Source organism: Trachurus trachurus (assembly GCF_905171665.1).
Source record: "Trachurus trachurus genome assembly, chromosome: 24".
NCBI classification, from domain to species: Eukaryota; Metazoa; Chordata; class Actinopteri; order Carangiformes; family Carangidae; genus Trachurus; species Trachurus trachurus.
In genome coordinates, this window is record NC_139910.1 from 8,901,834 (window position 1) to 8,929,458 (window position 27,625).

A 27,625-nucleotide genomic window follows, 5' to 3' on the forward strand; every position below is an offset into this window, starting at 1 on the left:
CTGTTGCTGTGGTTCCGACTGCCTGACCCTGACCCCCTCCTGTGGAACATTTCTTAACTCAGCAGGGGACGGCAGCTTGGGGGAAACACCCCGCCGAGTTCGACTGGCGTGTCGGCCGACGCGCGACCGAGCAGCAGTCTGCCACAGAAACAGAGCGCGGACAAGTCACAACAAGACCTCTCACCTGCGGCGGGCTCGGTGCCACTTCACCGTGACGTCCTGCCGGCGGGACCTCGGGACGTCCCGACAGAGAGGAAGGAGCAGCTGACGCAGCAGGGAGGATCTGTGCCGGGGAAAATTAAAAAGTCTGCGCTCCGAGCCCAAGAGCAGCGACTGACGGCTCGTCTGCTGAACGTCACAGGGAGCAACCAGCAAGCACAAGCTCAGATACAGGTACCACCACATCATCATCTCCAGATATTCTACAGTACTTAGTGTGCTCCAAGCTGCATTTTTGAATGTTTAAAAAGCTTTAAAATCACGCAGTGTGAAGTAAAACTAATTTAAATAGCATCTTAAATGTATGTGATCAGGGTGGACATGGTTACAGTGATAACTTAAGAGTACATTTTTTCATTTGTAACACTCATTCACTGTGATTTTGAAGACTTTTAGGGTTGATGATGCATGAATTTAATTCCTAATGCCTTTATTTCACACGTTTAATCACACGTTTTTAATTGCTTTTATTTATTTATTTATTTTGTAGTTTGACATTTCCAGTGTTCTCACTCAGTGCTCGACACTCAGTTACTGCACACTTTTCCCTGTTTGCACCAAACTATAACACACTTAAGTTTAAGTTTAAGTGTAATTTATTTATATAGCACCTTAAAAGCAAAGAGCATTTGCATCAAAGTGCTTCACAGTCAAAAAGTCACATAGGAAAAGACCAACATCAATACAATGCATCAACATCATACACTTCAATTCATCAAAAGAAGAGACAAAAATGATTAAATCCCGGTTTTACTTAAAGCGATTATTTGTTTCTAGGAAAGGAGGAGAAAGCCTCACAGTCACAACTTGAATGCAATAAAACTTGGAAATGTATGTTTTTCCACATGTGGCCTTCTTCTGCTGCTGAAGAAGGCAAAAATTAGAAAAATTAGAGTTACGCGTTTTGCAGGTTTTAACCTTTCTTGGACGTCTACCTAAAATCCAAAACTGCACAAGAATAAATACACTTTTCTGTCACTTTTTCATATTTTCTTTACCTTAAACATTGTGCATCTGCAGCTTTGAATTTAATATGAGACCGGTTTTTAAAGCTCAATTTCTCTCAGAGGGGTTACCATACCAGCAAACCAATGATCTTCAATACAATTACACAAGGTGAAAAACACAAGTATATCAGCATGTTTATGTTGCACGTTAATCAGCCTTAAACAAATCCTATTTACCTTATACATTCAGTTTAAAGCGTTCTTTCCTGTTCAGCCGTCTCATTGGCTGCGACTGACACTTGGACGCCACAGAACCAGGTGTTGGACACTAATCCTCAGTAATGGGATCAACCTGTCGCTCCATCTTTTTACCCTGCTCTTCTGTCACTGTGTTGCTCTCTCCCATCTCTCAGGCGGTTGTCAGGGGCGACACCGTGGAGACCAAGCAGGAGGCAGAGTGGACCGTCATCCCAGAGGCAGTGGCCCAACCTCAGGGGGATCTTTGCTTCTCTGGACAGGAAGCACTGGAAAGGTATGGGCTTGTGTCTTTGGAGCTGACATCATTGGTTTAAAGTCGCAAAGAAACATAATCTGAAATTTAAATCTGTTGTTTCTTCATGTCACAGTTTTATCAGCAGGATCTGTTCCCACGCAGCCTTTCAGCCTCAGAAAATGTTTTCCTAAAGCAAAGTGTAAATCTTTCACTGCAGGTACAGGAAGTCCTGCCTGGTGTTTAAGTCTCAGCTCCAGAAGAATGAGCAACATTTGCAGGAGTTTAACCCGGAGCCAGTCACCATCGTTGCCCTGCAGAACCAGAAGGAGCGACTGCAGGCGAGTGCAAGCATCACTCATGTTACTTCACCCTCCTTTGTGGTGCATCAACAGTTCAGACAGTAAATAATACTCTAGTTTGTCCTTGTAAACATGTGTCTTCTTCCCCCTGCAGGCTGTAAAGCAGGAGACAGATGCACTATGGCTTGAGGTAGAGCCCCGGTACGTCCAGCTGTCCCAGTCCGCCCACCTGATGACCAGGGACGACCTGAGCGGAGCGGAGAGAGACTGGGAGCAGCTGAGCCGGTGGTGCAGAGGCCAGCAGATGTGTCTACAGAACAGGTACAGCTGAAAGAAGATGAAATAAAAGCAGAGACTAATAATAATCTCTGGAGACAAAGATGTTGATCTTTCAAAGTAAAGTTGATTTTACTCAAACTATGGATGGACGATACACTGGCGATGGAACATCTTACATACAAGTTGAAAGTGAAAGACGACCTATTTGTGAAAAGATGGGGAAAATGGTTGTCATATAAGGAGAGACTTGATATTATATAATTGTATACAGACTCTGCTCTTGATGATTGTTTTTGTTTGCTTCATCTTTCATATCCAGTCAGTAATCCAGAGATGATTGTCTTGCAATGTATTGTTAATATTGAAATAAAAATTAAAAAGTTGATTTTACTGTGGTTTCTGTCAGGATGACGTCTCTTGAGAAATCTGCCGACCTGATGGAGTCTGCAGACGATACGATCACACTGATCTCACAGAAACTGAACGGCATCATCGGACAGTCTGTGGACATCTCCTCCTTCACCTTGGCTGATCCTAGTCTGCTTCCTGGCTTAAAGGTAAATCTTTGCTTTGTTCAAACAATCAGCACTCGAGTTATGAGAGTGAACTGTGCAAATGTTGGTTTTATTAATCCCTCATGTGTCACTCAGGAGATGGACGACAGGCTGCAATCTGGAATGAGGAAAATAACAAAACACACCAGCGAGGAGGAAAAGCAACACCCAGAAGCCACATCCCTCCACCGAGCTCTCCACACCAGTGTCAGTCACCTCAAGCAGCTGAGGCAGCAGCTGGAGAAGGTTCAGTTCGCTGCCCAGGCTGTGGATCGCTTCCTGGCCACAGCGAGGGAAGTCAAGGCCCAGATCCAGGAGGAAAGCGGGCAGCAGAATGAGGCGGAGTGGGAGCAGGAGCAGGAGAGGCGTTCCTCTCAGGCAGCGATCCAGGAGAGGTTGCAGGCGGCTGCAGACCGATGTGACAGCGATTTAAAGACAGCAGGGATGTCTCTGAGCATGGACGGTGCAGCTGTGACGTGCCGGGATGTGGTGACATCGTTGTCCAAACACACTGTGGACGTGGAGGAAAAGCTGAAGCAAAGGGAGAGAAAAGATGAGATAAATCTAACGGGAACGGAGCAAATGCAGAGAAATGAAGAGTTGAATCCCGTGGAGATACGTCAGACAAACACCGGGGATGATTTGCTACGGCAGGGAGGAGCACAGGAGCAGCAGCAGCATCCTCCTCCTCCTTCACGTGCGGCGGAAGAGGAGGCCAAAAGGAGGAGGCTGGATGGAGAGAATGACACAAAGAGCCGAAGGGAGGAAGAAGAGCACAAGGCTCAAACGTGGAAGTCTGAAGGAGAAGGCAAAGTCCAGAGAAGAAGAAGCGGCCAGAAGAAAGAGGGAGAGGGGAAGGAGAGCTCGGTCCAGAGGAGAGCTGCCCTGCTAGTGGCACTGAGGGAGATCAGAGGAGCAGCGGAGCGCCTGGGGCTGCACGAGCTCACCCTGCCAGCTCTGCAGAAGAGGTACAGCGATATCAGATTAATGTTGAGTTTAACTGTGTTAAGCAACTAAATAAACTTTAAGATCATTTTCTATGATTGTTTGTTTGATGAATAAACATCTTAAATGGCAACTACTCTTAAAGCCCCTGGAAACCCAAATCCACAAAAGCCTTCTAACTATGTAATTTAGGGTCAAAAAATGTGTATAATATTAAAAATGTAAAATTATTAGAAATCAGTTTCCATCCAAAAAATATTCAAAATATTTGTCTTTTAAGTTTTTGTACATTTTTTAAATTGGGGTTGAACTGGGCAGGGTTATCTCTGGGATTTATTACGCAATAGATCCAAACCAATCATAAATCACCACGTCACTTGTCTCATCCCGCCTCCCAGTGATGGTGTAACAAAACATAACATAACAAAATCCAAGGCACCAAGTTGTCTTTTCTATTTTTATTTTCACCAAAGATTTTGCTTCAGACCTATTTTAGATTATTTGGGATACTGACTCGAGTCTGCACTCTGATGATCTGGCGCACTAATGATAATTTCTCCCTCCTCAGGAGCCGAGCTTTGACAGAGCTGGAGAGTCGTCTTGCCGGCCTCCTCTCTGAGTTTCAGCACAAACAAGACGGCTCCTCTTCAGGATCCTGTGACGAGGTGCAGGATGTCTGGGAGGAGACGACTAAAGCTGTGACTGAACGGTAAAGACAAGAACAATGTTTAATTATCAACAAGCCTCTGTCTCTTGTGCAAGTTGTGCTAAGTTGCTGCATTTGTTTTGTGTACATGTTGTGTTATTGATCCCGTACAGGCTGGAGCAGTGCTGTGTCCTGACTGAGCTGCTGAAGAGGTTTCAGTCTGTTCGTGGTGAACTGACTGGGACTCTGCAGAGAGCAGAAAGCACCATCAGTGAACAAGCCTCCTACATGGGCAAAGACAACCTGCAGAGATTCCACACTAAGGTACAACATGAAGGAAACATGCAGCAGACATGAAATCATCCTTTTTTTCCTCTGTGTAAGTGTTGGATCCTTTTGTGCTGACACTCATATATAGATGATCTGTGTGTGTATGTCTTCTCAGGTTCAGCAGAGAAAAGCAGAGCTGAACAGCCTCGGCGACGGCATCGAGGAGCTTCGCAGCGTCTGCAGGCAGCTTCACTCTCACCTGCGTCAGATCCCAGGATGCACCGTCGTCCCGTTTGAGAGTGAAGCTGATTCTCTGATGGACAGCTGGCTGGATGTGAGTTTAGTGGCTTTATACATGATGGAAGAAATATAAGAATCAGAATCAGAAAAAAACTTTATTGTCCCTTGCAAAAAGCAGTGGAAATTCGTCTTTTTTTCCTTCTTTTTTTATAATCATTTATTAAATGGAAACAGGCAATAACATACACAGTTTATAAACTGACAATACACTGACCAAAAACAGACAAACAGAAAACAAAGGACAGAGCAGACCTGACGACATACTAAAACAGGACCAAAACAGGACAGAAATGTAAAAAAGAAAGACAAAAAAGGGATGTGAAACCGCTAAAATTAAATTAACAGTAACTATTTAATATACATTTACTAAAACGTACGTTTTTCCCATTTTTTGTTATGCATTTCTACCTTATCTTGATTTGTTGCAATAATTTTTTCCAAAAGAAATTGGCGTCACACTTTATTTCTAAAGAAATTCGTCTTTGACATGCTCACTGATGTGCATAGAATAAAAAAACACAAGTTAAAAACACAGTTTAGACTTAAAACAACAATACAGAATGATTTCCTGCAGATTTCCTGCAGATCAAACCCTCTGTTTTACGGAGGAATTTACTATACCTTTGTTTTATGTGTGAATGTTAATGTGTGTGAATGATAAAGTGAACTTTCACCCTTACAGATATCAGAACGGACAGATTCCCACCTTGAAAACTTGCACCTCGGTCTGACTCTGTGGGATGGAGTCCTCCAGCTGGGAGCGGAGGTGGAGAGCTGGACCGAGAAGAAACTCGCAGTGTTTGCTCAGACTTCATCCTTTCAGTCGGAGGAGGACATCAAGACACTGCAGGTGAGATTCTGATCCCTTTTATCGCTCTGTAACATATAGTTTCAGACTTCTCCTATGGGAAGTTAAATGATCTCCAGGTTTCTCCAGCTGCTTTGAATAATGATAACTTATTCCTCCTGTCTGTCTGCAGAACGAGATCGTGGCCCAAGAGAAGAGTGTGGAGCGTTTCCACCACAGAGCCACTGAGATTCAGTCACTGCTTCAAAGCACAGAGCCCCCACTGGAGCTGCAGGTACAGCACACAGCCGCTGAGTCAGGGCATGGGTGTTTCAGGCGGAAATAAAGCTTCCAGGACGCAGCAGATAATGACTGAACTGATAATTTCAACTGATGTGATGCCGCTATCACACACCTCATGCTGCTATTTGCGATTAAATTAAATTAAATTTTGGTTAATTTTGTTTGGTCTAGGTGGCGGAGACCCAGATGAGGAAGAAGATAGAGCAGCTGAAGGAGCTTGGATCTGAAGCGGAGGATGTTTACAGGCAGATGGTGGCTGCTAAGGGACAAATTACTGCCAGGATGACTGAGTGCTCCAACTCCCTCCAGAAGATCCAAGACTCCCTCCTCACTCTCGGTGGTTCAGATGTTGCAGCAGTCCTTGCAAAACTCAAAGTAAGCTTTAAAATCTTCATGTATTTAAGAATATTTGTATTTATTATACTAAAATTATACCATATTATACTACTGGAGCTTGTGCTATATTCATATCTAAGATGTTCCATCTAAATATGATTGTTGGAAGCAAATGAAAACTACAGAGTTGTTTCGAAACAGCATTTAACTTTTTTCCTTCTTAGCACCAAGTGGCTGCAAATACAAATTTAAAGGTTAAAGTGATGTGGTGCAAACCAACCAGAGTTTCACCAGCTTAAAGGATGACAAAAATATTTATAACATTATCAGTAAGTATCAGAGAGCACAGTAGCTTCTTTTAAAGTATTTTTTATGAATTGTGTATTTTATTCTTTGTATAATTTCTTGCATAGCTATGTATATATTTATTTAGTATTCAATGTCCTGCTTTTTCTTCTTTTAAGGCTGCCGTCACAAACTAATTTCCCCTTGTGGATACAGTAAATAAAGTATAATCTAATCTAATCTGATCTACCGGTAATTTAAACTTTCAACTAACACTTTTGAATCAACCCTCTTATAATAAGACAACATATACTTGTACATTAAAATGATAAATAACTGGCCACCTTCACCATCTTGTCACTTGGTTCCTCCTGGAACCTTTAAGCAGGTGTTTGGACACCAGGGGACTCTTTTTGCCCGAACACCCTGGAGTGGAGAGTTTGGAGACAACAGCAGAGATAAATGACTGAACCAATACAAACAAATGCTTGGTTTAAGAACCAGACTATCTAAACTAATAACAACTATTAATCAACTTAAATTGGGGCAGTAAAATGAACCTGCTGTGGCTTTAAAGTCTATATACTGATAGCTGAGGATTTAAATGTAGTAACTTCTCCTCCTCTACAGGGTCTATGTCGGCAGCTCCAGACCCAGGACGAACAGGCGGAGAGTTCGCTGGAGGATCTGCGTGTCCTGACCTCCATAGCCAGTCCAGAGAGTCTGCAGAGTCTGTGTGAGGACGGGATGCAGCTGCAGGAGAAGGTCAGAACGGCCCATCAGCTCTTCTCTGAGGTGGAGGAGCAGACCCAGAGGAGTATCCAGGACCTCGACAGGTAACTGAAGACACGCACACAAGTTTAATGTTTGTTTTTTGTTTTTAACTCAGCTGCTCATGCAATTTGTACATGCTTACACATCTGAAACAAGCCAAACGTTGATTTTTTGTTTTATTTGGCGTGAGTACAAGCATCATTCAACACAACACTTCTACAGAACAATAGAGGCTCAAGCTGCTCAGCAGGTTTTTCCAGAGTGTTTGGGCTTCTGAGTTGAGATGCTGCTTTATCACTTGACTCTGTTCCAGTTATTGCAAAGGATAATTTTCACAAAGCAACAAACAAACAGGCCAAACCTGAACTGAACACACTGCAGCTAATGAGTGTTCACAAAATCACAAAATGATTTTTAATGTCTATGATTTTTTGTGTTTAACCTGACTTACATTTAAACTTTTTTAAGTACCGTTTCGTTCATTTTTCTTATCTCTTTCTCAACTTGGATTACAAGATAAAGTCATCTCTATTGTATTTTTTGTTAGTATTAACAAATCCAATGAAAAGACCAAACGAAAGGATGAATTATTTACATGTTAGCTGCACTCAGACCTAATGATCTTTTCTGCACTAACTGAATGTCACAATATAAAGATGCATTTTTCAAATGTTATATAATTTCCTGAAACAGATGAGCACTAAAGCTTTTAGTGTATCTGTCATGTGTAAAATAGCAGGTAGGAACAAGGTAAATGCAAATTTTGGTTATAGTCAATACTGGGTCAATTCACCAGTGGTGTTTTCATTGAAATATAACACACACTAAGTATAAACAGTCTTAGAGATACAATTCAAAAGAAACCGGGACAAGTTCAACTTGTTTTCATTAGTGCACATTGTGTTCTGTCGGATAATCGTTTTCTCACCTTGATGTCACTTTCATCTGCAGTGTTTTGTTCACTCTGCACACAGGCGTGACAATGCGATGATCTGCATGCCTGCATTCATGTTTGATGTGTGTGTGTTGTAGGCTGCAACAGGAGAGCGAGGATTTGGATCGATGGCTGCAGACCGCTGAGGAAAAGGCCGGGAAGGAGCAGGATCCTTGTCGCCTGCAAGAGGAAGCACTGAAACAAAGGTAAAACTCCAGTATACCGTATACTGTATGTGTTAAAGTTATGACTTCATTAATTAATCACACAACAACACAAAAATATACATAGTTTAAAGTGACCAAACATTCTCATTCTCATTCATACAAGCCCGTATGCACATGAATGCAAATGTTGTCTGTATTAGTATTGTAAAAGGGGGTCAAGTGGTTATAAAATGCCCCAAAAACACATCTATAACCAAAATAACTAAGGGTTATAAAAGTATTATTATTATTCCTGATTGCATCATTAACAATCCAGATGCAGATGTGCTCAGTTGGACTCACAAAGCTCTGAAGAGGCGGTAAAGTTGGTGCTAAATCTAACCGGATCTTTGCACTTGAGTCAGGAATGTGGTGAAGACATGAACAGCCGATGGATGATTGAATCAAACGCAGGTGCAGTCGATCGGTGTTGTAAAGTTGACTGATGCTGCCTGGAGAAAGGAATGGTGGAGGTTGTAGAGCCTGTTATTCTCCAGAGGTGACTGATTGACATGATCGTTACATGTTACACAGACACACACACAAAGACACACACTGTTTCGAGGGATAATGTCTGCAGCACACACTCGTAGTAAGTATGTAAATCCTTTAATAAGGTGCTCATGGCAGTACAGGTACAAGCATGCACTACAGGTTTGCTGATACAGACACTTCCTTCATCCTCAAGTATGTACCGGTAGTTTCAGTTTGAGACTTTGTTTTTATTCCTTCACGTTGAAGCAGCTGCACGGTTGTTACAGATTCCTCCGTTCTTTTTATCTCTCACCTCAGTGCGTCCTCGGTAACCCCGGCCTTAAAAAGACAAAAGCTTCATTTGTGTCCCCTTATTAACATTTGAAAGTGTGAATAAACTGTAGCCGGACACCGACTCCCTTTTCATTTGTCTTTCTGTCTCTCTCTCTGCAGGGTGAGGACAGAGCTCCTCAGTCGGCTCGTGTCATCCTTACAAAGCAGCAGCCTTCAGCAGTGTGCGCCGGTGGAAGAGAGTAGCAAACTGCTGCAGCGGGCCAACAACCTCCTCACCACCATACTTCATGGTGCCAAAGAGACAGAGCGCTCTCTGAGAGAGGAAGTGGAGCTGTTTCAGGTTTTGTTGAAGTCCACACAATCCTGGGTGGCAGATCTGAGACTGATTGTTGACTCTCCACGGGGCGAGGGCGCCGGTGTCCACAGTCCTGTAGAGCTGAGACTTCACCGTGCTCAAGTAAGAAAAACTTCCCTCCCTCTGACTGAGCTGCTCAGTGTGTTTACATACTCGACAAGTCATATCCTGCAACGAATCTGATTATCATTCATTTGACTTGAGGCACGACAAAAGTGTTTTCTAAGAGCAAATACTGAACCACCTCAGTCTCAGGCCAACATGAGTTTAGTATTAGAGCATTTCATAGAGTTACAAAAGGGAGCGTTTACAGTTGTGTGCCAAATCAGGGTGCGGTCACTAATATGTTTATCTGCATTTGTTCCTTCTGTTGTGTGAAAAGAATCAATGAGATGTTCTGGCACTTTTTCTTTCTGCTGCTGCTGCTGCTGCTGCTGCTGCAGGAAGTCTAAATAGGTTTTACTCAGATCTGTGAAAATGTATTTCAGGCTGTGGTAAGCGTCGCCGCGGATGGAGAAGCTCGGCTTGAAGAGCTCAGAGTCACTGGAAATAGCCTGAGCCGCAGACTGTGTGATGGAGATGAGCTGAAACAGGAAATTGAGGAAGCGGTTCAGAAAACCGAGGAGCCGTGGAGGGACCTCGTCCAATCAGCCGAGCCCTATCGCAGGTGAGTGGAACAAGTGAACGACTTTTATCTATAATATAAAGTTAAAATGTTAAAGCAGAAGTAAGCGATCCGGTCGTTTTGGCTAACTTCCTGTCAGCCGATGGAGTTGGCAGTCCCCGCCCTCGTCCCTACGTCACCACATTCACGCGCATCCCTTGGCTGCACACACAGCGAGGACCGCCCCTTTATGCCGTTCTCTCTCCTCATTGGATAAAGGTTGTAGGATACAAGGAACGTTTTCTCCTCGGCTCAGAGCAGAGCAGAGTGACTGACAGACCCGTGTTTCAGACCAAACACTCTATACAAGTGATTGCTGTCGGAAGATATAACTATTTAAAGCAGAAGTAAGTGATATATTTGTGTTAATATAAGTCTTAAATAGTTATATCTTCCGACAGCAATCACTTACATAGAGTGTTTGGACTGAAACACGGGTCTGTCAGTCACTCTGCTCTGCTCTGAGTCGAGGAGAAAACATTTATCGTATCCTACAGTTTTTATCCAATGAGGAGAGAGAACGGCATGCAGGGCTGTGTGTGCAGCCAAGGGACGCCGTGAATGTGGCGACGTAGGGACGAGGACTGTTATGGTGCGTTCAAGGAAACTCGTTTCTTTTCCGACCTGTGAAGTGGTACCAGTTCGATCTGGTACGAGTTCACCGGTCGGAAGTTACGAGTGGCCGTTATAGTGACTTTCACCGGTAAAACAGGTCGGAAAAACACGAGTGGGTTGCCTGAAACGCTACAAAGTCGTAAGTTGTGACTTGAAGCTGTAATTTATGATTTCAAAAGCCTGCCTGGAACGCAGCATTAGCGAAAACGACCGGATCACTCACTTCTGCTTTAAGACTTATATTAACACAAAAATTCTACTTACTTCTGCTTTAAGTTGAACTTCATTATTTTGTCATTTGTGTCTCCCGGTGCTTCAGAGCTCTGCAGACGGATCCAGAGGTTTCCTCCTCCTACCTGTCCAGAAGACAGGAGGTCTGCTGCAGGTTGGAGGAGCTGCGCCGCCAAACCGCTCAGCTCCCCGCCTCATTCACCTGGCCGGGCACAGCTGAACGTAGACAGGCCTGCCGTCGAGCCCGTCAACTGTGGGATGAGTCTAAATCCCTGCAACTGACTGTTAGCAGCCTGGATGAGCAGAGGAGGGATCTGGCCGAGAGAAGCAGAGACAACATCTGGAACGACTCCTCCTGGACCGAGCTGGACACCGACTGCTCATCACTGATGGCAGAGCTGAGGGTAAAACTCTACTCTTCATGTTAAAGGGATGAATAAAGTTTATTACGGTGATATCCAACCAGGATTAACTTAAAGGGATAGTTCAACATTTTGGCAAATTGGCCCATTGCCATAATCCCTATAGTCATAGCAGTAGGTTCGTTATCTTTAATTGTCGGTGCAAGCTATTTTTAGAACGGCGGAGCAGAGCCGAGCAGAGTTGTTTTCGAGGTAAATGAATGCAAACCCGCTGATGCACGTTCCCGTCAGCGGCAGTTTTTTCAGCAAGCAGTCTCTGCATTTGCCTCGAAAACAACTCTGTCTCGTAACGTTCTGTTATTATCTCATAGCGTGGTGAATGTGCAGGTCACAACTTGTCCACCAGAGCGTTTTGGAGTTGTTGGATTGTGTATTTGATGAGTTTGATGAGGGAAACCAAGAAATCCCATGAGCCTCCGTAGCGTAGCTCCGAGCAGCTCGCGGCTCTGCTCCGCTGTTCTAAAAACAGCTTGCACCGACAATTAAAGGTAACGAACCTACTGCTAAAACTATAGGGATTATGGCAATGGGCCAATTTGCCAAAATGTTGAACTATCCCTTCAATTAACGGTTTAAATCACCAGTACGGTAGCTAAAATTTAGATAACAGTAATGGACAGTAAAAGGAAAAATAATTGTCAGGGATTTAAAAAGTAATTTATAATTTTTATTGAGCTGGTAAATGGAAATGTGTCCACTATAACTAACACTAATCGTGTAATAGGTGAGATCCAACCTCTGATACTCAAAGCGGGTAAAGTAGTAATGCAATCTTGACTAAACCAAACTAAAAACTTACAATTCATCTAAAAATTTCCATTTGATTAGTGTAAACATCCACATATGAGGCCTTACAGGTCGGTTGGTGAAGAGATACCTGAGCTCCTCTGATGCTGCAGATGCACTTATCATAATCACAGTGCTGCAGATATAAACCCTCTGACTGTCTGCTTGGTATTGCTCAAACGTCTACAGGATTTGTGTTCCCGCCTCGAGGAAGGTGCGAGTAATGAGGAACATTTTGGCCGCTTGCTGCAGGACTGCCACCACAAATTGACATCCCTGCAGGAGAGGATGTCAGCTTGTCAAGCCCAGACAGAAAACCCTGATGCACCAGCTCTGGAGGTGAAGTTCATTAAGCAAACTGACCTGATGAATCACGTACACACTGGCACGAAAGAGACATTTATATAGAGGGAATGGAGGATTTCTTAATATTTAGCCGCCTGTATTATATTTCTGTCCATGTACCACTCTCTCCACTTTTCAGGCTTTGCTACAAGAAGTAACAGACATGGAAAAGGACATTTTGAAACTTGAAACACTGAAGGACTCGCTCTCAAAGAGCTCCACCGTCGAGGCCCAAGCCGGTGTCTCGCAGCAAGTCAGCATCCTCCAGAGCCACAAGAGGGCACTAGACAGCAGCATCAGAGAAAACCTGGCCGCGCTCACAGAAAACAACAATCAGAGAGTTCAGCAAATGAAGGAAGAGGTCTCCGGTGTGCAGACAGCTGTGAAAGACCTGGCTGCAAATATTGGCGATCTTTGTGAGAACCTAGAAGCGTTAGCAGATATCAGCCAACTGAAAACACAGTGGTCTGCCATACAGGTAACATTCAAACATCCCAGATGGGTTAGGTTCGTGAAGGAATACATGCTGAATGAAAATGCCATGTCTGTCCTCCCTGTCCAGAATGAAATCCTAGACATTTGGCAGTATTTTCAAATCACAGAGGCGTTTGTTTTCCTCCCAGGACTTTGATACCAGACTGACAGAGTTGGCTGCAAGGGTTCACAGCCTGCAGAAAACTGGAGAGTCCGGCATCGCAGAAGAAATGCTTCCTGCAGATGTCATTCTGACTGTTGATGGACTGGCTAAAGATGTCGACAGGTGCTTCACCTCAGTCCTGGTTAAAAAAAAAAACAACAGAAATTCACAATGTCATAGTCGCTAACTCACAGTTCTCCACAGATTTTTTTCACAAATACCTCTCTTGTTATTCAGCTTTATTTATTAATCCAAATGAAAGTAAATGGAGATTTTTTTTGAAGGAGTAAGAGGCTGATATAAAAGCTATTTCCAAGTTAAATGTTAATATCTGTTCAAGGACATGCCAGAAAAAGAAGCTGGCACGGTAGCACTACTGCCTTTACAACAGTCTGCTTGAGCTTTTACAGCAAAGAATCGTGTTTATTTGTCGATGCTGCTCTTGCTGCATACACCTTTTCCCCCAGTAAGAACTCATTACCTCTCTGTTTGTTCTCTCTCTTGCTCTCTAACTATAGCCTCAGGTCCACTTTTCTACAGAGGAAGCAGCAGTGTGCAGAAATCATTGCTAACAGGGTGAGACAGGTCATCAGGCAGCTGCAGGAGTGGAGCCAGGCGGTGAGAGCTGAACGACCATCACCCAACCAGGTAACACACATTTCCAGAGTCTCTTTTGCCTTGGTCAAATAAAACAATTGAAAATTATTCTCAATAATCACAAATGAACCTAAAATTTAAAACTGGCATTTGAATTTGCATAGTACAGTATAAGTACCTCATTTTCAGCCACATCTTGTACAAGTGTGAAGACCATAACATTTCGCAGGATCTGGCTTTGGACTAAAACACATGATTATTTTATATATAGCTTTTTTTTAAATGCCAAAGTTCATTATTTTATTCTGCAAAACAACTAGAATGAGGAGAACTCTCTCATCTGTGTTGTACATGATGAACATAATAGATACCGGTAGTCCTCACTGGGAACATGTGGTTCTTGGTATTACCAGAAATCATAAACATGTTGTGACTCATGTTTTTCCACCAGCCTCACTATCTGCTCCGTGCTTTTAGCTTGAATCCAACTGTTTGTTAGTCCTTAAAATGATTATCATACAGTAAATAAACTGATGTCTATGATTTAACATAATTTACTATTAAATAATCCACAGTTACATCTTATAAAAGTATTTAATTAAATTGAAAAAGATTTGGAGTTCATTGCCAACAGACAGCCTGGCTCTTTTTAGCTCTTTTTTAACATTCGGATGGATTTGCGTCATTTTTGTTTTCTACGTCATCTAAAAGATGAATCTGTCTGACTCTGGAGATCCACCATGATGTTAATAATTGTGGTTTTGTGGTGATATGTCCCAACATGTATGAGATGTACTGCGGTTAAATCTGATACACACACATTTATGTTTCCCACAGGATGTAATAACTCTTGTAATCCATAAATCTTTCATGTTTTCTTATCACCTGAAGCAATGCTTTGTGTTTAGTGCTAATTGTTAGCAAATGTTAACATGCATACTCACTGAGCTAAGGAGCTGGGTTAGGGTTAGGGTTAGGGTTAGTTGTACAACTCACACACACACACAGACAAAGTGAATTTCACAGAATCAGGAACAAAACCGAAGTGACAGGGCCCTTTTGTCTTATTCACACTTAGGTCAGTGACGTCAAATATGCTTTAGCTCGGGTCTGTTATTTGAGTTTGTACCTGTGTCTGTGCTCTGCAGGCAGCTCTGGATGAAGGTTTGCAGCTCCAACAATCTCTCCGTGAAGTGCTGTCAGAAAGAGATTTTCTTCTTAATTGTCTGGGAACAAAAGTCTTAAAGAAACTGAGGAGAAAAGCGTCTGATGCGCTGAATCAAAGCACATCTGCACTTGAAAGCCTCTCTAAACACCCGGTGAGTTTCTTTTTCAGTCACTTTAAATCATCTTGCAGCACAAAACGATGATGAGAATATTATTTGCTATTGTCCAATTTTATTTGTTTCCATAGGTGAGCCGAGATGGCGGAGAAGCGGACGTGAAAGGCAAAGAGTTGACGTGTGAACCTGTTGGAGAAACATTCAGGAGTGACGCACCTCACTCAGCTTCACCTGATGAGACAAAGAGCCTTATGCAAACAGCCTCAAAAGATGCCTTAGTATCAAATCAAGCACCAAGCGCAAAAATCCCTGATGTTGTCCAATCAAAAACCAAACAGGAATCACAACAGCTCACATCTTCTCCACCAAAAAACATCGATATTAGCAACATAAACACAGAGAGCAGCCCTCAAAGCAATAAGACAGATACGTTAATATCAGATTCGCCTCATGATCCAAACAAAGAAGAGACCCCTAAACTACTGCAAGAAGAAACTGCCTCAGTCCTGGACAGTACAAAAAACATTAGTTCACAACAGTTTGTCACATCCCAGACAACAAAGCCTCAGGATCTCCCACTTTCTAACACTGACAATGTGTCACAGACCATCACTGATGCTGAGGGACAGGAGAAACCCGGTGAGGACATCAGTGTGACCTCAGAGGAAGCTGTAACAGTTGTGTCGGAGATGCAGGAAAATCAAAACACTGCAGCCACCGGTGCAGATGTGCCCACATGTTCAGAGGAAGAAGCGTTGGCTTCAAGCAGAGGAGTGACCAAGAAGAAATCTGGACGACAAAAGACATTCACCGAGAAGAAATCAACATCAACGAATCCAGAATCATACAAAACAGACATAAAAAGCCTTAATTCAGCATCGCAGCCTGAGACATTAAAACCACTTTCTGGTGCTGAAGATGCAGAGAAACCCTGCGAGGGCGTCAATGTGAGCCCAAAGAAAGTGTTTACAATAGTGTTGGACACAGAGTTGCCTTTGTCCCATTCACAAGACGTGCAGCAGAGAGGAAACGTTGGAGCATCCATCCGTCCTAAAGCTGAGGACATCGACTTAGAGAATAGTTTTAAATCAAATGCGTCTCAAGTGGAAACTTCACAGTCACAAAAGTCCTTAGTGTCAAAGACAGTGCAGTCTACAGGTGCCAAATTATCAAGCAGAGACAAGGAGGAAACCCATGGATTAATAAATTCCTCTCCATCATGTGGCTCTGCTGCTGAACGTCAGGCAGCAGCAGCAGCAACAACATTTCCCGATGCCAAACAAGAGGGGACGACAGGTTCCTGTCACACCGAGCAGCAAACAACAACGAGCTCAGTCTTGTGCCCTGTGGAAAGTTCAACACAAGCTGGAGGTGCCCTAACTACGACTCACATACCTGCCGGTGACAACAATAAACAGGTGTCGTCGGGTGCTGACGCTGCACAGAGCACGGGTACGGGACGCGCAGAGACGACAGAAGGAGGAGAAGACCCCGAGAACAAATGTTCAGACGTGCCAGAAAGACGAGAAAACACTTCTCTGCAGGAGGAGGAAAGTGAATCAAAGACACCTGCAGCACCTGAGGACACAGAGGAGACACAGGAACAGGTGGGTCTCACTTTTTATTTATTTTCCTGTGCTTTTTCTACTCTTCTGTTTCTCTGCATTTTGCCTCTTTAAGTTAAGTTTACTGTGACGCAGTGGCTGGGAGACTGGAAGCAGTGATTAAAATCACCATCATCATGGCTCGAACCAGCTATAGCATGTTGAAGTTTCCACACATAATGCAGAAATTAAAGAGGAGCTATGCAGAACTTAACTTAACTATGCTACTCTTTTTTTTTAATTAAACAGCTATGGAGTAATTGTGATGGTTAAATGACTTGTTACAGGAAGAATGAAGGCTCTCTGCCTTCCTCGTAGCGTCTCTCAGCCGAAAACCAACCTTGTACTGTAAGATCAGAGCCTCCGACCCGGTGTCCCAGCTCTCATTTCGGCGGCACTGTAACACAAACGTGCCCTGTAACCCGTTATCTCTTGTTTATGATGGATAAGACTACACAAATATACACATCGTAACATTGTATATGATAAATAACGGTATCTACCGCTCCATACATTGCTTTCTCGCCAGCTTTGTTAAAAACAAATGCACATGGCCAGGAGGAGGGTTAGTAAAACAGCGAAAAAGCAACTGGACTTGCATAGTTCCCCTTTCCCCGTTTGAAACAAGAATAATATTGTCAGACAGGAAAGTAATAAATAATCTACAGTCCTCTGTGGATTATTTGGAATAAATTTCCATGTGTATTGAATATTTTTTCAGTGTTTCAGCTTCTATAACACATGCAGCAACATAGACAACTAGAGGGAGGCAGAGTCAGACAATATACACCAGCATCTTAGACCTCTCAAGGCCACAACGACGGCTCATTCAAAAAGAAAAAGGTTTCAATTATTTGCTCTTTTTTACAGCTTATAAAATCATTAGAGAACCATGATGTTACAAAGAAGTTATGCTGTGCAGATTCAACGCAGTATTTTCTTGTTGGAGAAATTTGAACAGTGGGGGGAAAAAATTCAAAAGACCCAGATGTTCCCACACAGTATCACAGCTGTCCTGAATTTCACAGGGTCTTCTTTCGACATTTACAAATCACTCCCCTTCTCCTCATCTGACCTTCATGTTAGAGTGGCTGTGTGTTCACTGAAACTTACTTATTTCTGACATTTTGCAGCTGTAATTTAATTCTAAATTTTACCCTAAATTTAGCTGTAACTTTCCGGCTTGTAATCCATTTACCGCTCTCTCCGTTTTATATTTGAATGTCATAATTCACCAAAGTCCAGTTATACGGTTGTTGGCCTTCATATTTTTTCTTTTTTGGGGGGGAAAAATTGGTCATCGTTACATTTTATCTTAGAAAAATGAATGAAATCCACATTGTACAGTATATAACAGACTGTAAAGGGCCTATAACACTATCTGTATCACAATAAAAAACCAATAGTGTGAAACTGGACCATATTCCAATAAAATCTGACAAGAAATCTATCAAAAATCTTGTTTTAAGAGAAAGTCACAGCACATGGAAAAGCTTTAGGTGTGTTACTTCAGACATGAACCCTCCACCAGATTTATTATGCTTTTTCCTGGCACCTGTTGCGCGCTGTCAGATTGGAAATCAGGCATGAAGGGGATAAAAAAGTCAAAGAACAAAGATGTTGAGGCAAAAATATGGGTGCACAGCAGTCAGCGCTGACAGAAAGTACCCTCGCTCTTTGCCAGCGGAAAAATATAGAAAACCACTCACACTTAGTCCTGTTTTATCACTATACCCTCCGTTTTTGCCTCTTGCAAATATGGCAACTGGAAATATCTGCAGAGACAAGGCGGCGCCCTTTCATCACTCCAGTCCTTCTCCAGAGCTCTTTGGTCAAAAATGCTTTTGGTTTTTGAGGAATTCAAACTAAGACGACCTGTCATTATTTTGAGTAATAACAGCGTTCCTTCTTTTTCTTTCTTTCTGTCCTGAAATCTTCCTCCAAATACCAGAATATTTTGTATTTAAGAAACAGTTTGGTGTTTTGTTTTGTTTTTGACACAAATTTTCCTGCGAGTTGGAAATTTATTAACAGGCGGCGCCCCGAGGAAGGTAGCAGGTTGTGTTTATAGAAGATAAAACCATTTGGTTTGAGTGATTTTGATTCAAGAGACCGAAAAAAAACCTAGGAGGGCAGTCAGAGAGCCTCAAAGCTAATGTCAGACAACATGCACCAGCCTGAAGAGGGAAAAATTTAAATTAAAATTCATAGTAAATGATCCAGGTCTGCCCAAAAAATATAATGGCTTCTTCCTCCCTTATCCCACTTCCCCTCCAAATTTAGTGCAAATTGTTTCATTATTACTGAATTGTGAAAAAATGATTCAGCTGAACAGGGTGAAAACAAAATATCTTCAGTGTAGGTAATAACCTTAAAGGGATAGTTCAACATTTTGGCAAATTGGCCCATCACCATAATCCCTATAGTTTTAGCAGTAGGTTCGTTACCTTTGATTGTCGGTGCAAGCTATTTTTAGAACGGCGGAGCAGAGCTGCTCAAAGCTACGCTACGGAGGCTAATGGGATTTCTTGGTTTCCCTCATCAAACTCATCAAATACACAAGCCAACAACTCCAAAACACTCTGGTGGACAAGTTGTGACCTGCACATTCACCACGCTATGAGATAATAACGGAACGTTACCAGACAGAGTTGTTTTAGAGGTAAATTCATGCGAAACTGCTGATGCACGTTCCTGTCAGCAAATCCCATTAGCCTCCGTAGCGTAGCTCTGAGCAGCTCACAGCTCTGCTCCGCTGTTCTAAAAACAGCTTGCACCGACAATTAAAGGTAACGAACCTACTGCTATGACTATAGGGATTATGGCAATGGGCCAATTTGCCAAAATGTTGAACTATCCCTTTAAAAAAACTGAGTTCATTTATTCTGATTTCTATTTCAAATTTTTCCACTTAGGATGAATGAAAACAGGTACTTGACATTTAACCTGACATGTTTCAGTACACACACCCACAATATTCAGAAACCTTTAACGTGAAGGGCACATCATGTCCAATCTGTTGAGAAGTGTATACACACATGCACGTGACATGAGAAGTTTCTACTTCAAAACACTGGCGAGGAATGATAATTTCAGGCCGCAGATGAAAGTACACTCAACTTCCAGACAGAAATGAGTGTCGACTTTTATCAGCTGCCATTTAAAGCTTCAGCAAAGATCCTCTGCACCTAAATATCTGCACGCGACCAGTCAAACCTGATTCAAACTTTTATAAGGTCATTTCTGTAGGCTTGTTTATTTCCTGACAGTCAGTCCGATTTCAAATCCTGTTCTTGTTCCACCTACACGTCCTGGTCATGCCCCACATATTTTTGCACTGCAGCTCCTCCGTCTGTAATCTAATAACCAAACAGATCATGTCATGTTTTGGTGTCTTCCCTGTCTAACCGAGTTATAACACGTGAGTTATTTTCTGTGAAGAAGACTGGGAGGCAGCGCTGTGGAGATGAATAGATGGAGGAGTCCTTCTCCTTTTCCCCTCGGGGCAAACTGCTCCCAAACTGCTCAGGCGCATTCTTGTGTTAACTGTACTGACTCGCCGGGCCACTGTCAACAGGGACATATTTACCACGCCGGAGAGCAGGGAAAGAACAGGAAGCTGTGTTATTATCTGTGGACAAACACAGGGAAGGAGAAGGCTAAAATGTGACACCACCCCTGCCCCCTGTGTGTGTGTGTTTCAGCCTCAGAGGGAAGAAGACATGGAGCCCGAGAGGACGGCGCCGGGTCTGTCAGGTGTCGGAGAGACGACAGGTGGATCAGCAGCGTCCTGCAAACACAGATCGTCCACAATGCAGGATACTTTATCTGAGATACAGAGCTTGGTGGAGAGAAGTAACATAATAAATGTGAGTATGAACTTTTCTTGACCTGTATCAGAGTTAAACCTGATTTAAGTTATATTACAAAGTATTTTCTCTTAGTTTATGAACTGTTTTTGTACTTTGAGCGTAACTAAAGGTTAAAATCTGACCTGATTACTGAAATTAAAATGAAAAAAACAGAGTATACAATGCAAAAAATGCGTATTTGATCCTCTGCTGATTTTGTAAGCTTGCTCCCCCTCAAAGAAATGGACTATCTATAGTTTTTATGGTAACTTTATTGTAACAGAGGGAGACAGAACATCAACAAAATCCAGAAATAATATCATCATATAAAGGTTATAAATTAATTTACATAATAAATCAGCAGGGTATCAAATACTTATTTCCCAAACTGTGTATATTTACATACATATCGTTTGTGGCACTAATCTGTAGTTGTGTTACATACTGTATCGCAAATGAAACTTGTGTCTAAAGTCATCTTAGTGACGTAATTCAAAGTATGAGCACATTGAGCTCTATTTGTCACAAAAGGGCACAAAGTCAATTATAAATGCATGGAACAGTGAACAGATAGGAGCAGCAGTGTTTTGATTAATGTTTGTGTATTCCCATGATGCCACAGGCAGGAAGGTCAACAGGAAGAGATGCAATGATATCCTGCTGGGTCGTTAGCGGGTGTAATTACTCACAGTTTAGAGCTGGTGACTGATGCTGTCATAGTTTGAATGCTTTTTGATGCCAAGTCTTATTTTTGTAAAAAAAAAAAAATTTAAAGAGAGAAATTCACCATCTCCTCCAAAATATATTTTGATGTGATGATGATGTTTCCTCAAACAACAACTGGATAGATAGCATCTCGTTTTTTTTTCACTCAGTATAGATTTCTTACCAGTTTAGTTTTGTCTGTTGTTGTTGTTTCGTTGCAGAGGACGCCACACATCGATTTAAACTGGTATCTGAGATGCTCTCCTGGTGAACCAGAGATCCGACTGGTCCGAACTGTCCAGCAGGTTCTGGCCTGTCGGTACCAACCAGCACAGCTTGATGTGGCTGCTATGGCCAAACAGCTGGAGGAGGCAGAGGTATGTGTGCAAACCAACATCTGTATCACAAGAGAGACAATTGTATTAAATAAAATTAAATCAATTTTTTTATGTTACCAAAAAAATGATACTGCCCTGAAGTCAGTTCTGGTTACTGCAGGACTACAGGTGCTATGTGGAGGATCAAGTATCTACAATGAAGAGTATGAGCGCTGCCAGGGACTGTGACCCAAATGCCTTGAGACGAACTGAAGGGCAGTGGAGCGCGGCGCTGCTGGATGCGTCCGCCACGGTGCAGGTGAAGGCGGCACAGCTGGACCAGGTCAAACGGTATCACAAACAGATGAAGATGACCAGAGTGTTTCTGGAGGTTTTAGCCACCGAGAAGGAAAAAATGAGCTTGTGAGTAAATCTTTTGATCTTATCTGTGCTTCAATTAAAGGGATACTTCACCCAAAATCAATAATTCACCAATTTTCTACTCACCGTCATGCCAAGGAAGGGTTTGGAGAACTTTTTGAGTCATCAAAACGCTTTTGGAGTTTCAGGGGGGGTCCGGCTGGCAATGGATTTTCATATAACGGCGGTGGATAGAGTTCACTTTTGAATCGTCCAAAACACACACTATGAAACATCCAGATACCTCCATACTGCTCGTCTGTACTGACCCAAGTGTCCTGAAGCCGCCACATGAAAAAATTGTTTGGAAAAAAATAATTTGATCTCTGTTTTTAGCCTTGTTGTAGCAGTAGCTCCCAATGGCTCTGTTGATGTTTGTGCGCATGCGCGAGATTTGCTGCAAGATGTTCGTTCGTCGTTGCAAACCATTGGATGTTTGATGTAAACCAGAAGAACATCTGGCAGCAAATCTCGCGCAGCCACTAGGAGCTACTACCACAACAAGGCTAAAAACAGAGATCAAATTAATTTTTCCCAACAACTTTTTCATGTGGCGGCTTCAGGACACTTGGGTCAGTACAGACGAGCAGTATGGAGGTATCTGGATGTTTCATAGTGTGTGTTTTGGACGATTCAAAAGTGAACTCTATCCGCCGCCATTATATGAAAACCTGTTGCCAGCCGGACCCCCCCTGGAACTCCAAAAGCGTTTTAATGACTCCGAAAGTTCTCCAAACCCTTCCTTGGCATGACAGTGAGTAGATGATTGGTGAATTATCGATTTTGGGTGAAGTATCCCTTTAACATTATTACTTGGTATTGTTTGTTTTGTGTGCTTTGATGTGTGATACTCAAGTTCTTCTGGCGTCATTTTCATCAGGAACGTTTTGGGAAGTAGCGCTGCTCAGGCTGATAAACTCCACGCTTTGCTGCAAACCATGGAGCAGAAGAAAGCCATCATGGAGGAGCTGCTGCACCTCAGCAGCCAGTTATCGGTCCACCTAAGCGAGGCTGAGAGCTCAGGCGCTCTACTCGCCCAGCTCGGAGACGTCCAGGAGGAGTGGAGGCTTTTGGAAGGAAGCGTCAAGAGAGCTCTACGACACGCCACCAACTCCACCTCTCAGTCCTCTCTTCTTATAAAAGAGGCCGAACAGCTAAAGGCCAAGATCGAAGCTCTTCAAAGCAACGACAGCAAAAGCACTTTAGAATTTATTTGTCTCACCACAGACCTAAAACTGTACAGTCAGCTTTACCTACACTTACAGTCGCAGTCGGACGCCCTCGTCCATTTCTCTCTGGGTCGGAAGGAGAGGGACGAGATCCAGTCTAATCTGAAGGAACTGGGGTCATTGCTGAATGACACCAAGAGAAAACTCGACACTTCCTCGCACGGTTGTGGAGGCATTTCCTCCACTAAGATCAACAAACAATTACAAGACTTGATCATGTGGGCCAAGCAGGCGGAAAACCACATCTCCATTGGGAAAAGGTTGGCTCTTTTCCCCGAGGAGGCTCGCATTCAGATCGTCGACATGAAGAAAGTTCAGACGGATATTCTGTCCCGACGGGCCAAGATGCCAGCGCAAGTCGAAGCAATGAAAGCTGCGTCCTTTGACATGGAAAAGGAGGAAAGCGACCAAGTATTGAAGACGCTAGAAGACCTCTATGAAGCCATTGTCGACAGTTTGGATCACGTTCTCGACACCATGAAGAAAGAACTGCACAAGCGCGAGAAACTGCTATCCCAGCTCGCTAGCACGGACGCCTGGCTCGCAGCGACGCACGCCACGAGAGATCCCTGCGCCCATGTCGAAAACATGTCCAACGCTGACATCCAGGAGCTGGAGAGCAAGCTGGAGGGTCACAAATCCGCCACCGTGGAGATACAGAGCCAGCTAAATGCGGTGGAGGCGATGGCCGAGAGCTGCAAAGACATGACGGTAGGGCTGAGTCCAGGAGAGAGCCGCTACCTCGTCAACCGGCTGTCGGGACTCTGGACCGAACTGGATGGACTGCTAGCTCACGAGAGAGCGACCAGCTGGGAACTAGAGGAGCTGATTGAAGAGCGAACGTCTTCGGACGAGGAGCTGTCGACCATCGAGGCGAGCTTGGACCAGATTTCCTCCGATCTGGAGAGGCAGAAGTTCCCCTTAACGCAGGAAACCCTTTCGACGGTCGCAACTTTGAAGCACATGCTGATGGAGAATCAGTGTCAAGTGCAAGAGCTCCAGCACTGCCACGAGGCCAAGCGTAGCGCCCTGCTGTACACCATCGGGGAGCTGCAGGACAGGTGCAAGGCTCTTACTCTTAACGCCTTCGAGCAAGACAAACACCTGCACCTGAAGAGACAGATGGAGGAGTCGAGGGACATCGCCGGAGAGCAAATCCAGCGTGTCAAAGACAAAACACTGAGCCTGGGTGAGAGGTTCAGACTGTGCCAAACGCTCCTGGTCGAGCTTCCTCTGGTGAAGACTCAGTGTCAAGAGGCAGGAGACCAACTGGAGGCCATAGCTCAGGAGATGTTCCCGTCCGAGCTGGACCAAGAGAAGCAGAGGATTCACCTCACCGTGGAAACTCTGGTCTCCTGGGAGCAGTCCGTCACCGATGATATCAAACACGTGGAGACCCAGCTTCTGTTGGGTCTGCGCTTTTCCTCCGAGCTTCCCGCCTTAATGCGGCTTTTCCAAAATACAAGAGCGGAGCTGGAGGGAGCCAAGCCCGTCGATCCGGATGAGAAAACAATTGACAGTGCGCTGCGGAGATGCTGGGTGGTTTGGAGGAATATGGAGTCTGGGATGAGGGTGTTAGAGGCTCTGGGACGGAAGAAAAAAGTTAACCTGAAGAACAACAAGGAGCTTTACTCTCTGAGAGACGCAGCCATGCAAGAATGTCATTTACGAATGGTAAGATATAATATTTTTAGTATATTTATAACTTCACAACTCATATGCAACAAGTATCCTGACCATTCCTGATGAATTTTCTCCTTGTTATCAGTTTGAACTTGATAGGATCAAGCATGTGGGCGTGAGAGCCGTTCGAAGTTAGATGGCGAGCTCCGAAACAGTCGGCAAAGTTTGTCGAGCCCTAGCAGCCACGCCCTTTGACCTACATACATTATTTTAATAACTTTTGATCAGCATGGGGTGTTGATGATGTGTACAAAATCTGGAGTCGATTGGGTGAAATCCCTAGGACTAGTTCGTTCAAATACAAGGTGTGGAAATGGCCAAAACGACGCTGTCATTGAAAATTAAATATCAAAATGGCCGACTTCCTGTTGGGATTTTACCATGACGTTAAGAGACTTTTTTTGCGCATCTGGGTATGATGTGTGCACCAAATTTCGTCATACTATATTTATTAGACCCTTGATCCCACTATACTCCTCGGTATTTTACACTATTTTATTCTATTTTATTGTTATGCAATTCTTTTTATTGTATGTTTCAGCTGCTCAAACCAATTGCCCCTGGTCGGATTAATTAAGTTGTATTGATTGATTGATGTTTATTCATTGTTTTTCAAACTCTCTCCCGCATTTTGTCCATCAGGAGAGTTTATCTCAGGCTCGTGAATCGTTGAAGGATTACCAGTGGGCTGCTCAGGGAGCGATAGCCTTCCTTCATAACGCTGAAGCCACCTTTCTGTCGGCTCCCGGGGGGTTTCTGGACTGCACCGAGGAGCAGAGACAGACCCAGCAGGCTCTGGAAGATCTAGAAGAAGGATTTCAGGCTCATATCTGTCACCTTGCAGAACTGGTCCCCCAACAACCCTGCCTGTCCCGCCCGAAGGCCGAGCAGCTCCACATCGGTATACTCAGCCAGTTGTTGGTGGGCAGAGCTGTGCTGGAGGCCCAGGCCCAGCTCAGACTGGAGTCACTGCAGAGGTACTGGGCGGTTCTCTATTACGAAAACACATTAAGGGGAGACACTACAGGTGAATAGGGTAAAAATTTTAACTAACATATATCACCATGAAACTTCCCAAGTTTATCACTTACATTCAGACAATTATTCTTTGTATTAAAAGTTTTGTCAAATGATATGGTAAATGGTCTGTATTTTATATAGCGCTTTTCCATCGGAAACGATCTCTACGAGCTCTACCACCTGAGCCACTGCACTGATATGTTTAAATATGTAAAATGAGGCAATATCTAATGAAATATGCGCTAATTTGCATACAATTCCAGAACCAAAACTTGAACAATGGATAAAGCCCCTTTTAAAATTCTTGTTTTATTTTGTTGACATATTAGAGTCAGAGGTTTTTACAGAGGGGATTTTGGATATCTCTTTTTATCACTCTGTAAATGAGAAAATACTGTCACCAGCCCTAAAAAAAAAAAAAAAAAAATCAAATTTCTCCATGTTTTTAGGAATAAAATGTTGTATAAGTGGAGATTTCTGCCTCAGAGAATAAGGAAAAACTCATTTTGAGAAAACAACCTTTAAAGACTAGTATTGTAAAATTCCATAGATTGTTAATGTAAATCATACTTGTACAATTGGTTGCGGAAGCGGAGGAATTTATGGACATTTTTGGACATAATTGTTCAGGAGAGAGAGAGCTTTACAATGATACCTGACATGACATGGGTCAGACAACATGCACAGCACAGTATGTCACAGTAGCATGTTAACTTTTGTTGAATTTAGGAGAAATCTACTGACAAAAGAGACAAGATGAAGTAAAATAACAACCTTAATGTGGATTTTCTACCATTTCTTTCCACTTTTCTGAAATAGCCCAAAATCTCAAAATTGATCAGTGCATTAAAAAACAGTGTTTTTGCCTGTAGTGTCTCACCTTAAACAAAGTTCTACACATATGTTCTGTATTTTCATCATATGTTTATTTCTTATAATAACTCATAAAACTGATTTCTCACAGTTGTGCCATAAGACAACAAAACCACAGGAGCTGCCATGATGACATACGTCAACGTCTGTCTGTGTCTGAAGCCAGACTTTCTGAATGTGCTGCAGCGCAGGTCACATCGTACGACAAATGTGTTGCTCATCAGACGAGATCTACGGTGCGTTCAGTGCAGAACTGTTGATTAGCAAGACACAACATCATTGTATCTGTACTGAGTGAGTTTAACTTGAAATTTACATTCATCTCCACGTGAAGCTGCTGATCCAGGATCTCCACAACCTCGCCAGGAAGATAGAAGAGCTGAGGGCCGGGTGTCCGATGCAGGGCTGTGGAGTCGGTAAAGACGGCGAGCTGGCTGCCCTCTGGCGCCGCTGGGTGTCGCTACGACGCGGTGTCGGCGTCCTGATGGCTCACGCCGAACAGAGACAAGAGGAATGGAAGGACATCACCACAAGTGTGAGTTCACTTCACCGACCACAGATCTTTTCATGCATTTAAACATGAGCAGCTGCACAAATAAATGAATCGAAATCGCATCAATCACATAGAACATAAAGAAAATGT

General features: G+C 43.3%; 1 protein-coding gene across 8 annotated transcripts in view; it reads left to right on the forward strand.

Moving 5' to 3' along the window:
- syne2a (spectrin repeat containing, nuclear envelope 2a) overlaps nt 1-27,625 on the forward strand; it is a 91,845-nt gene that overhangs the window by 16,738 nt on the left and 47,482 nt on the right. For all 8 annotated transcript variants that reach the window (XM_084000557.1, XM_084000561.1, XM_084000559.1 and 5 more), the window contains 30 exons: nt 63-393; nt 1,580-1,698; nt 1,877-1,997; nt 2,113-2,279; nt 2,644-2,794; nt 2,888-3,759; nt 4,305-4,445; nt 4,556-4,706; nt 4,828-4,986; nt 5,635-5,802; nt 5,933-6,034; nt 6,214-6,417; nt 7,294-7,499; nt 8,470-8,577; nt 9,505-9,802; nt 10,189-10,367; nt 11,299-11,614; nt 12,608-12,757; nt 12,903-13,241; nt 13,387-13,523; nt 13,919-14,048; nt 15,146-15,316; nt 15,412-16,887; nt 20,589-20,753; nt 21,662-21,817; nt 21,939-22,180; nt 23,058-25,080; nt 25,732-26,066; nt 27,074-27,218; nt 27,317-27,517. In XM_084000557.1, coding sequence (XP_083856683.1) covers nt 63-393; nt 1,580-1,698; nt 1,877-1,997; nt 2,113-2,279; nt 2,644-2,794; nt 2,888-3,759; nt 4,305-4,445; nt 4,556-4,706; nt 4,828-4,986; nt 5,635-5,802; nt 5,933-6,034; nt 6,214-6,417; nt 7,294-7,499; nt 8,470-8,577; nt 9,505-9,802; nt 10,189-10,367; nt 11,299-11,614; nt 12,608-12,757; nt 12,903-13,241; nt 13,387-13,523; nt 13,919-14,048; nt 15,146-15,316; nt 15,412-16,887; nt 20,589-20,753; nt 21,662-21,817; nt 21,939-22,180; nt 23,058-25,080; nt 25,732-26,066; nt 27,074-27,218; nt 27,317-27,517 — 9,463 coding nt within the window. The remainder of the gene's footprint in view (nt 1-62; nt 394-1,579; nt 1,699-1,876; nt 1,998-2,112; nt 2,280-2,643; nt 2,795-2,887; nt 3,760-4,304; nt 4,446-4,555; nt 4,707-4,827; nt 4,987-5,634; nt 5,803-5,932; nt 6,035-6,213; nt 6,418-7,293; nt 7,500-8,469; nt 8,578-9,504; nt 9,803-10,188; nt 10,368-11,298; nt 11,615-12,607; nt 12,758-12,902; nt 13,242-13,386; nt 13,524-13,918; nt 14,049-15,145; nt 15,317-15,411; nt 16,888-20,588; nt 20,754-21,661; nt 21,818-21,938; nt 22,181-23,057; nt 25,081-25,731; nt 26,067-27,073; nt 27,219-27,316; nt 27,518-27,625) is intronic.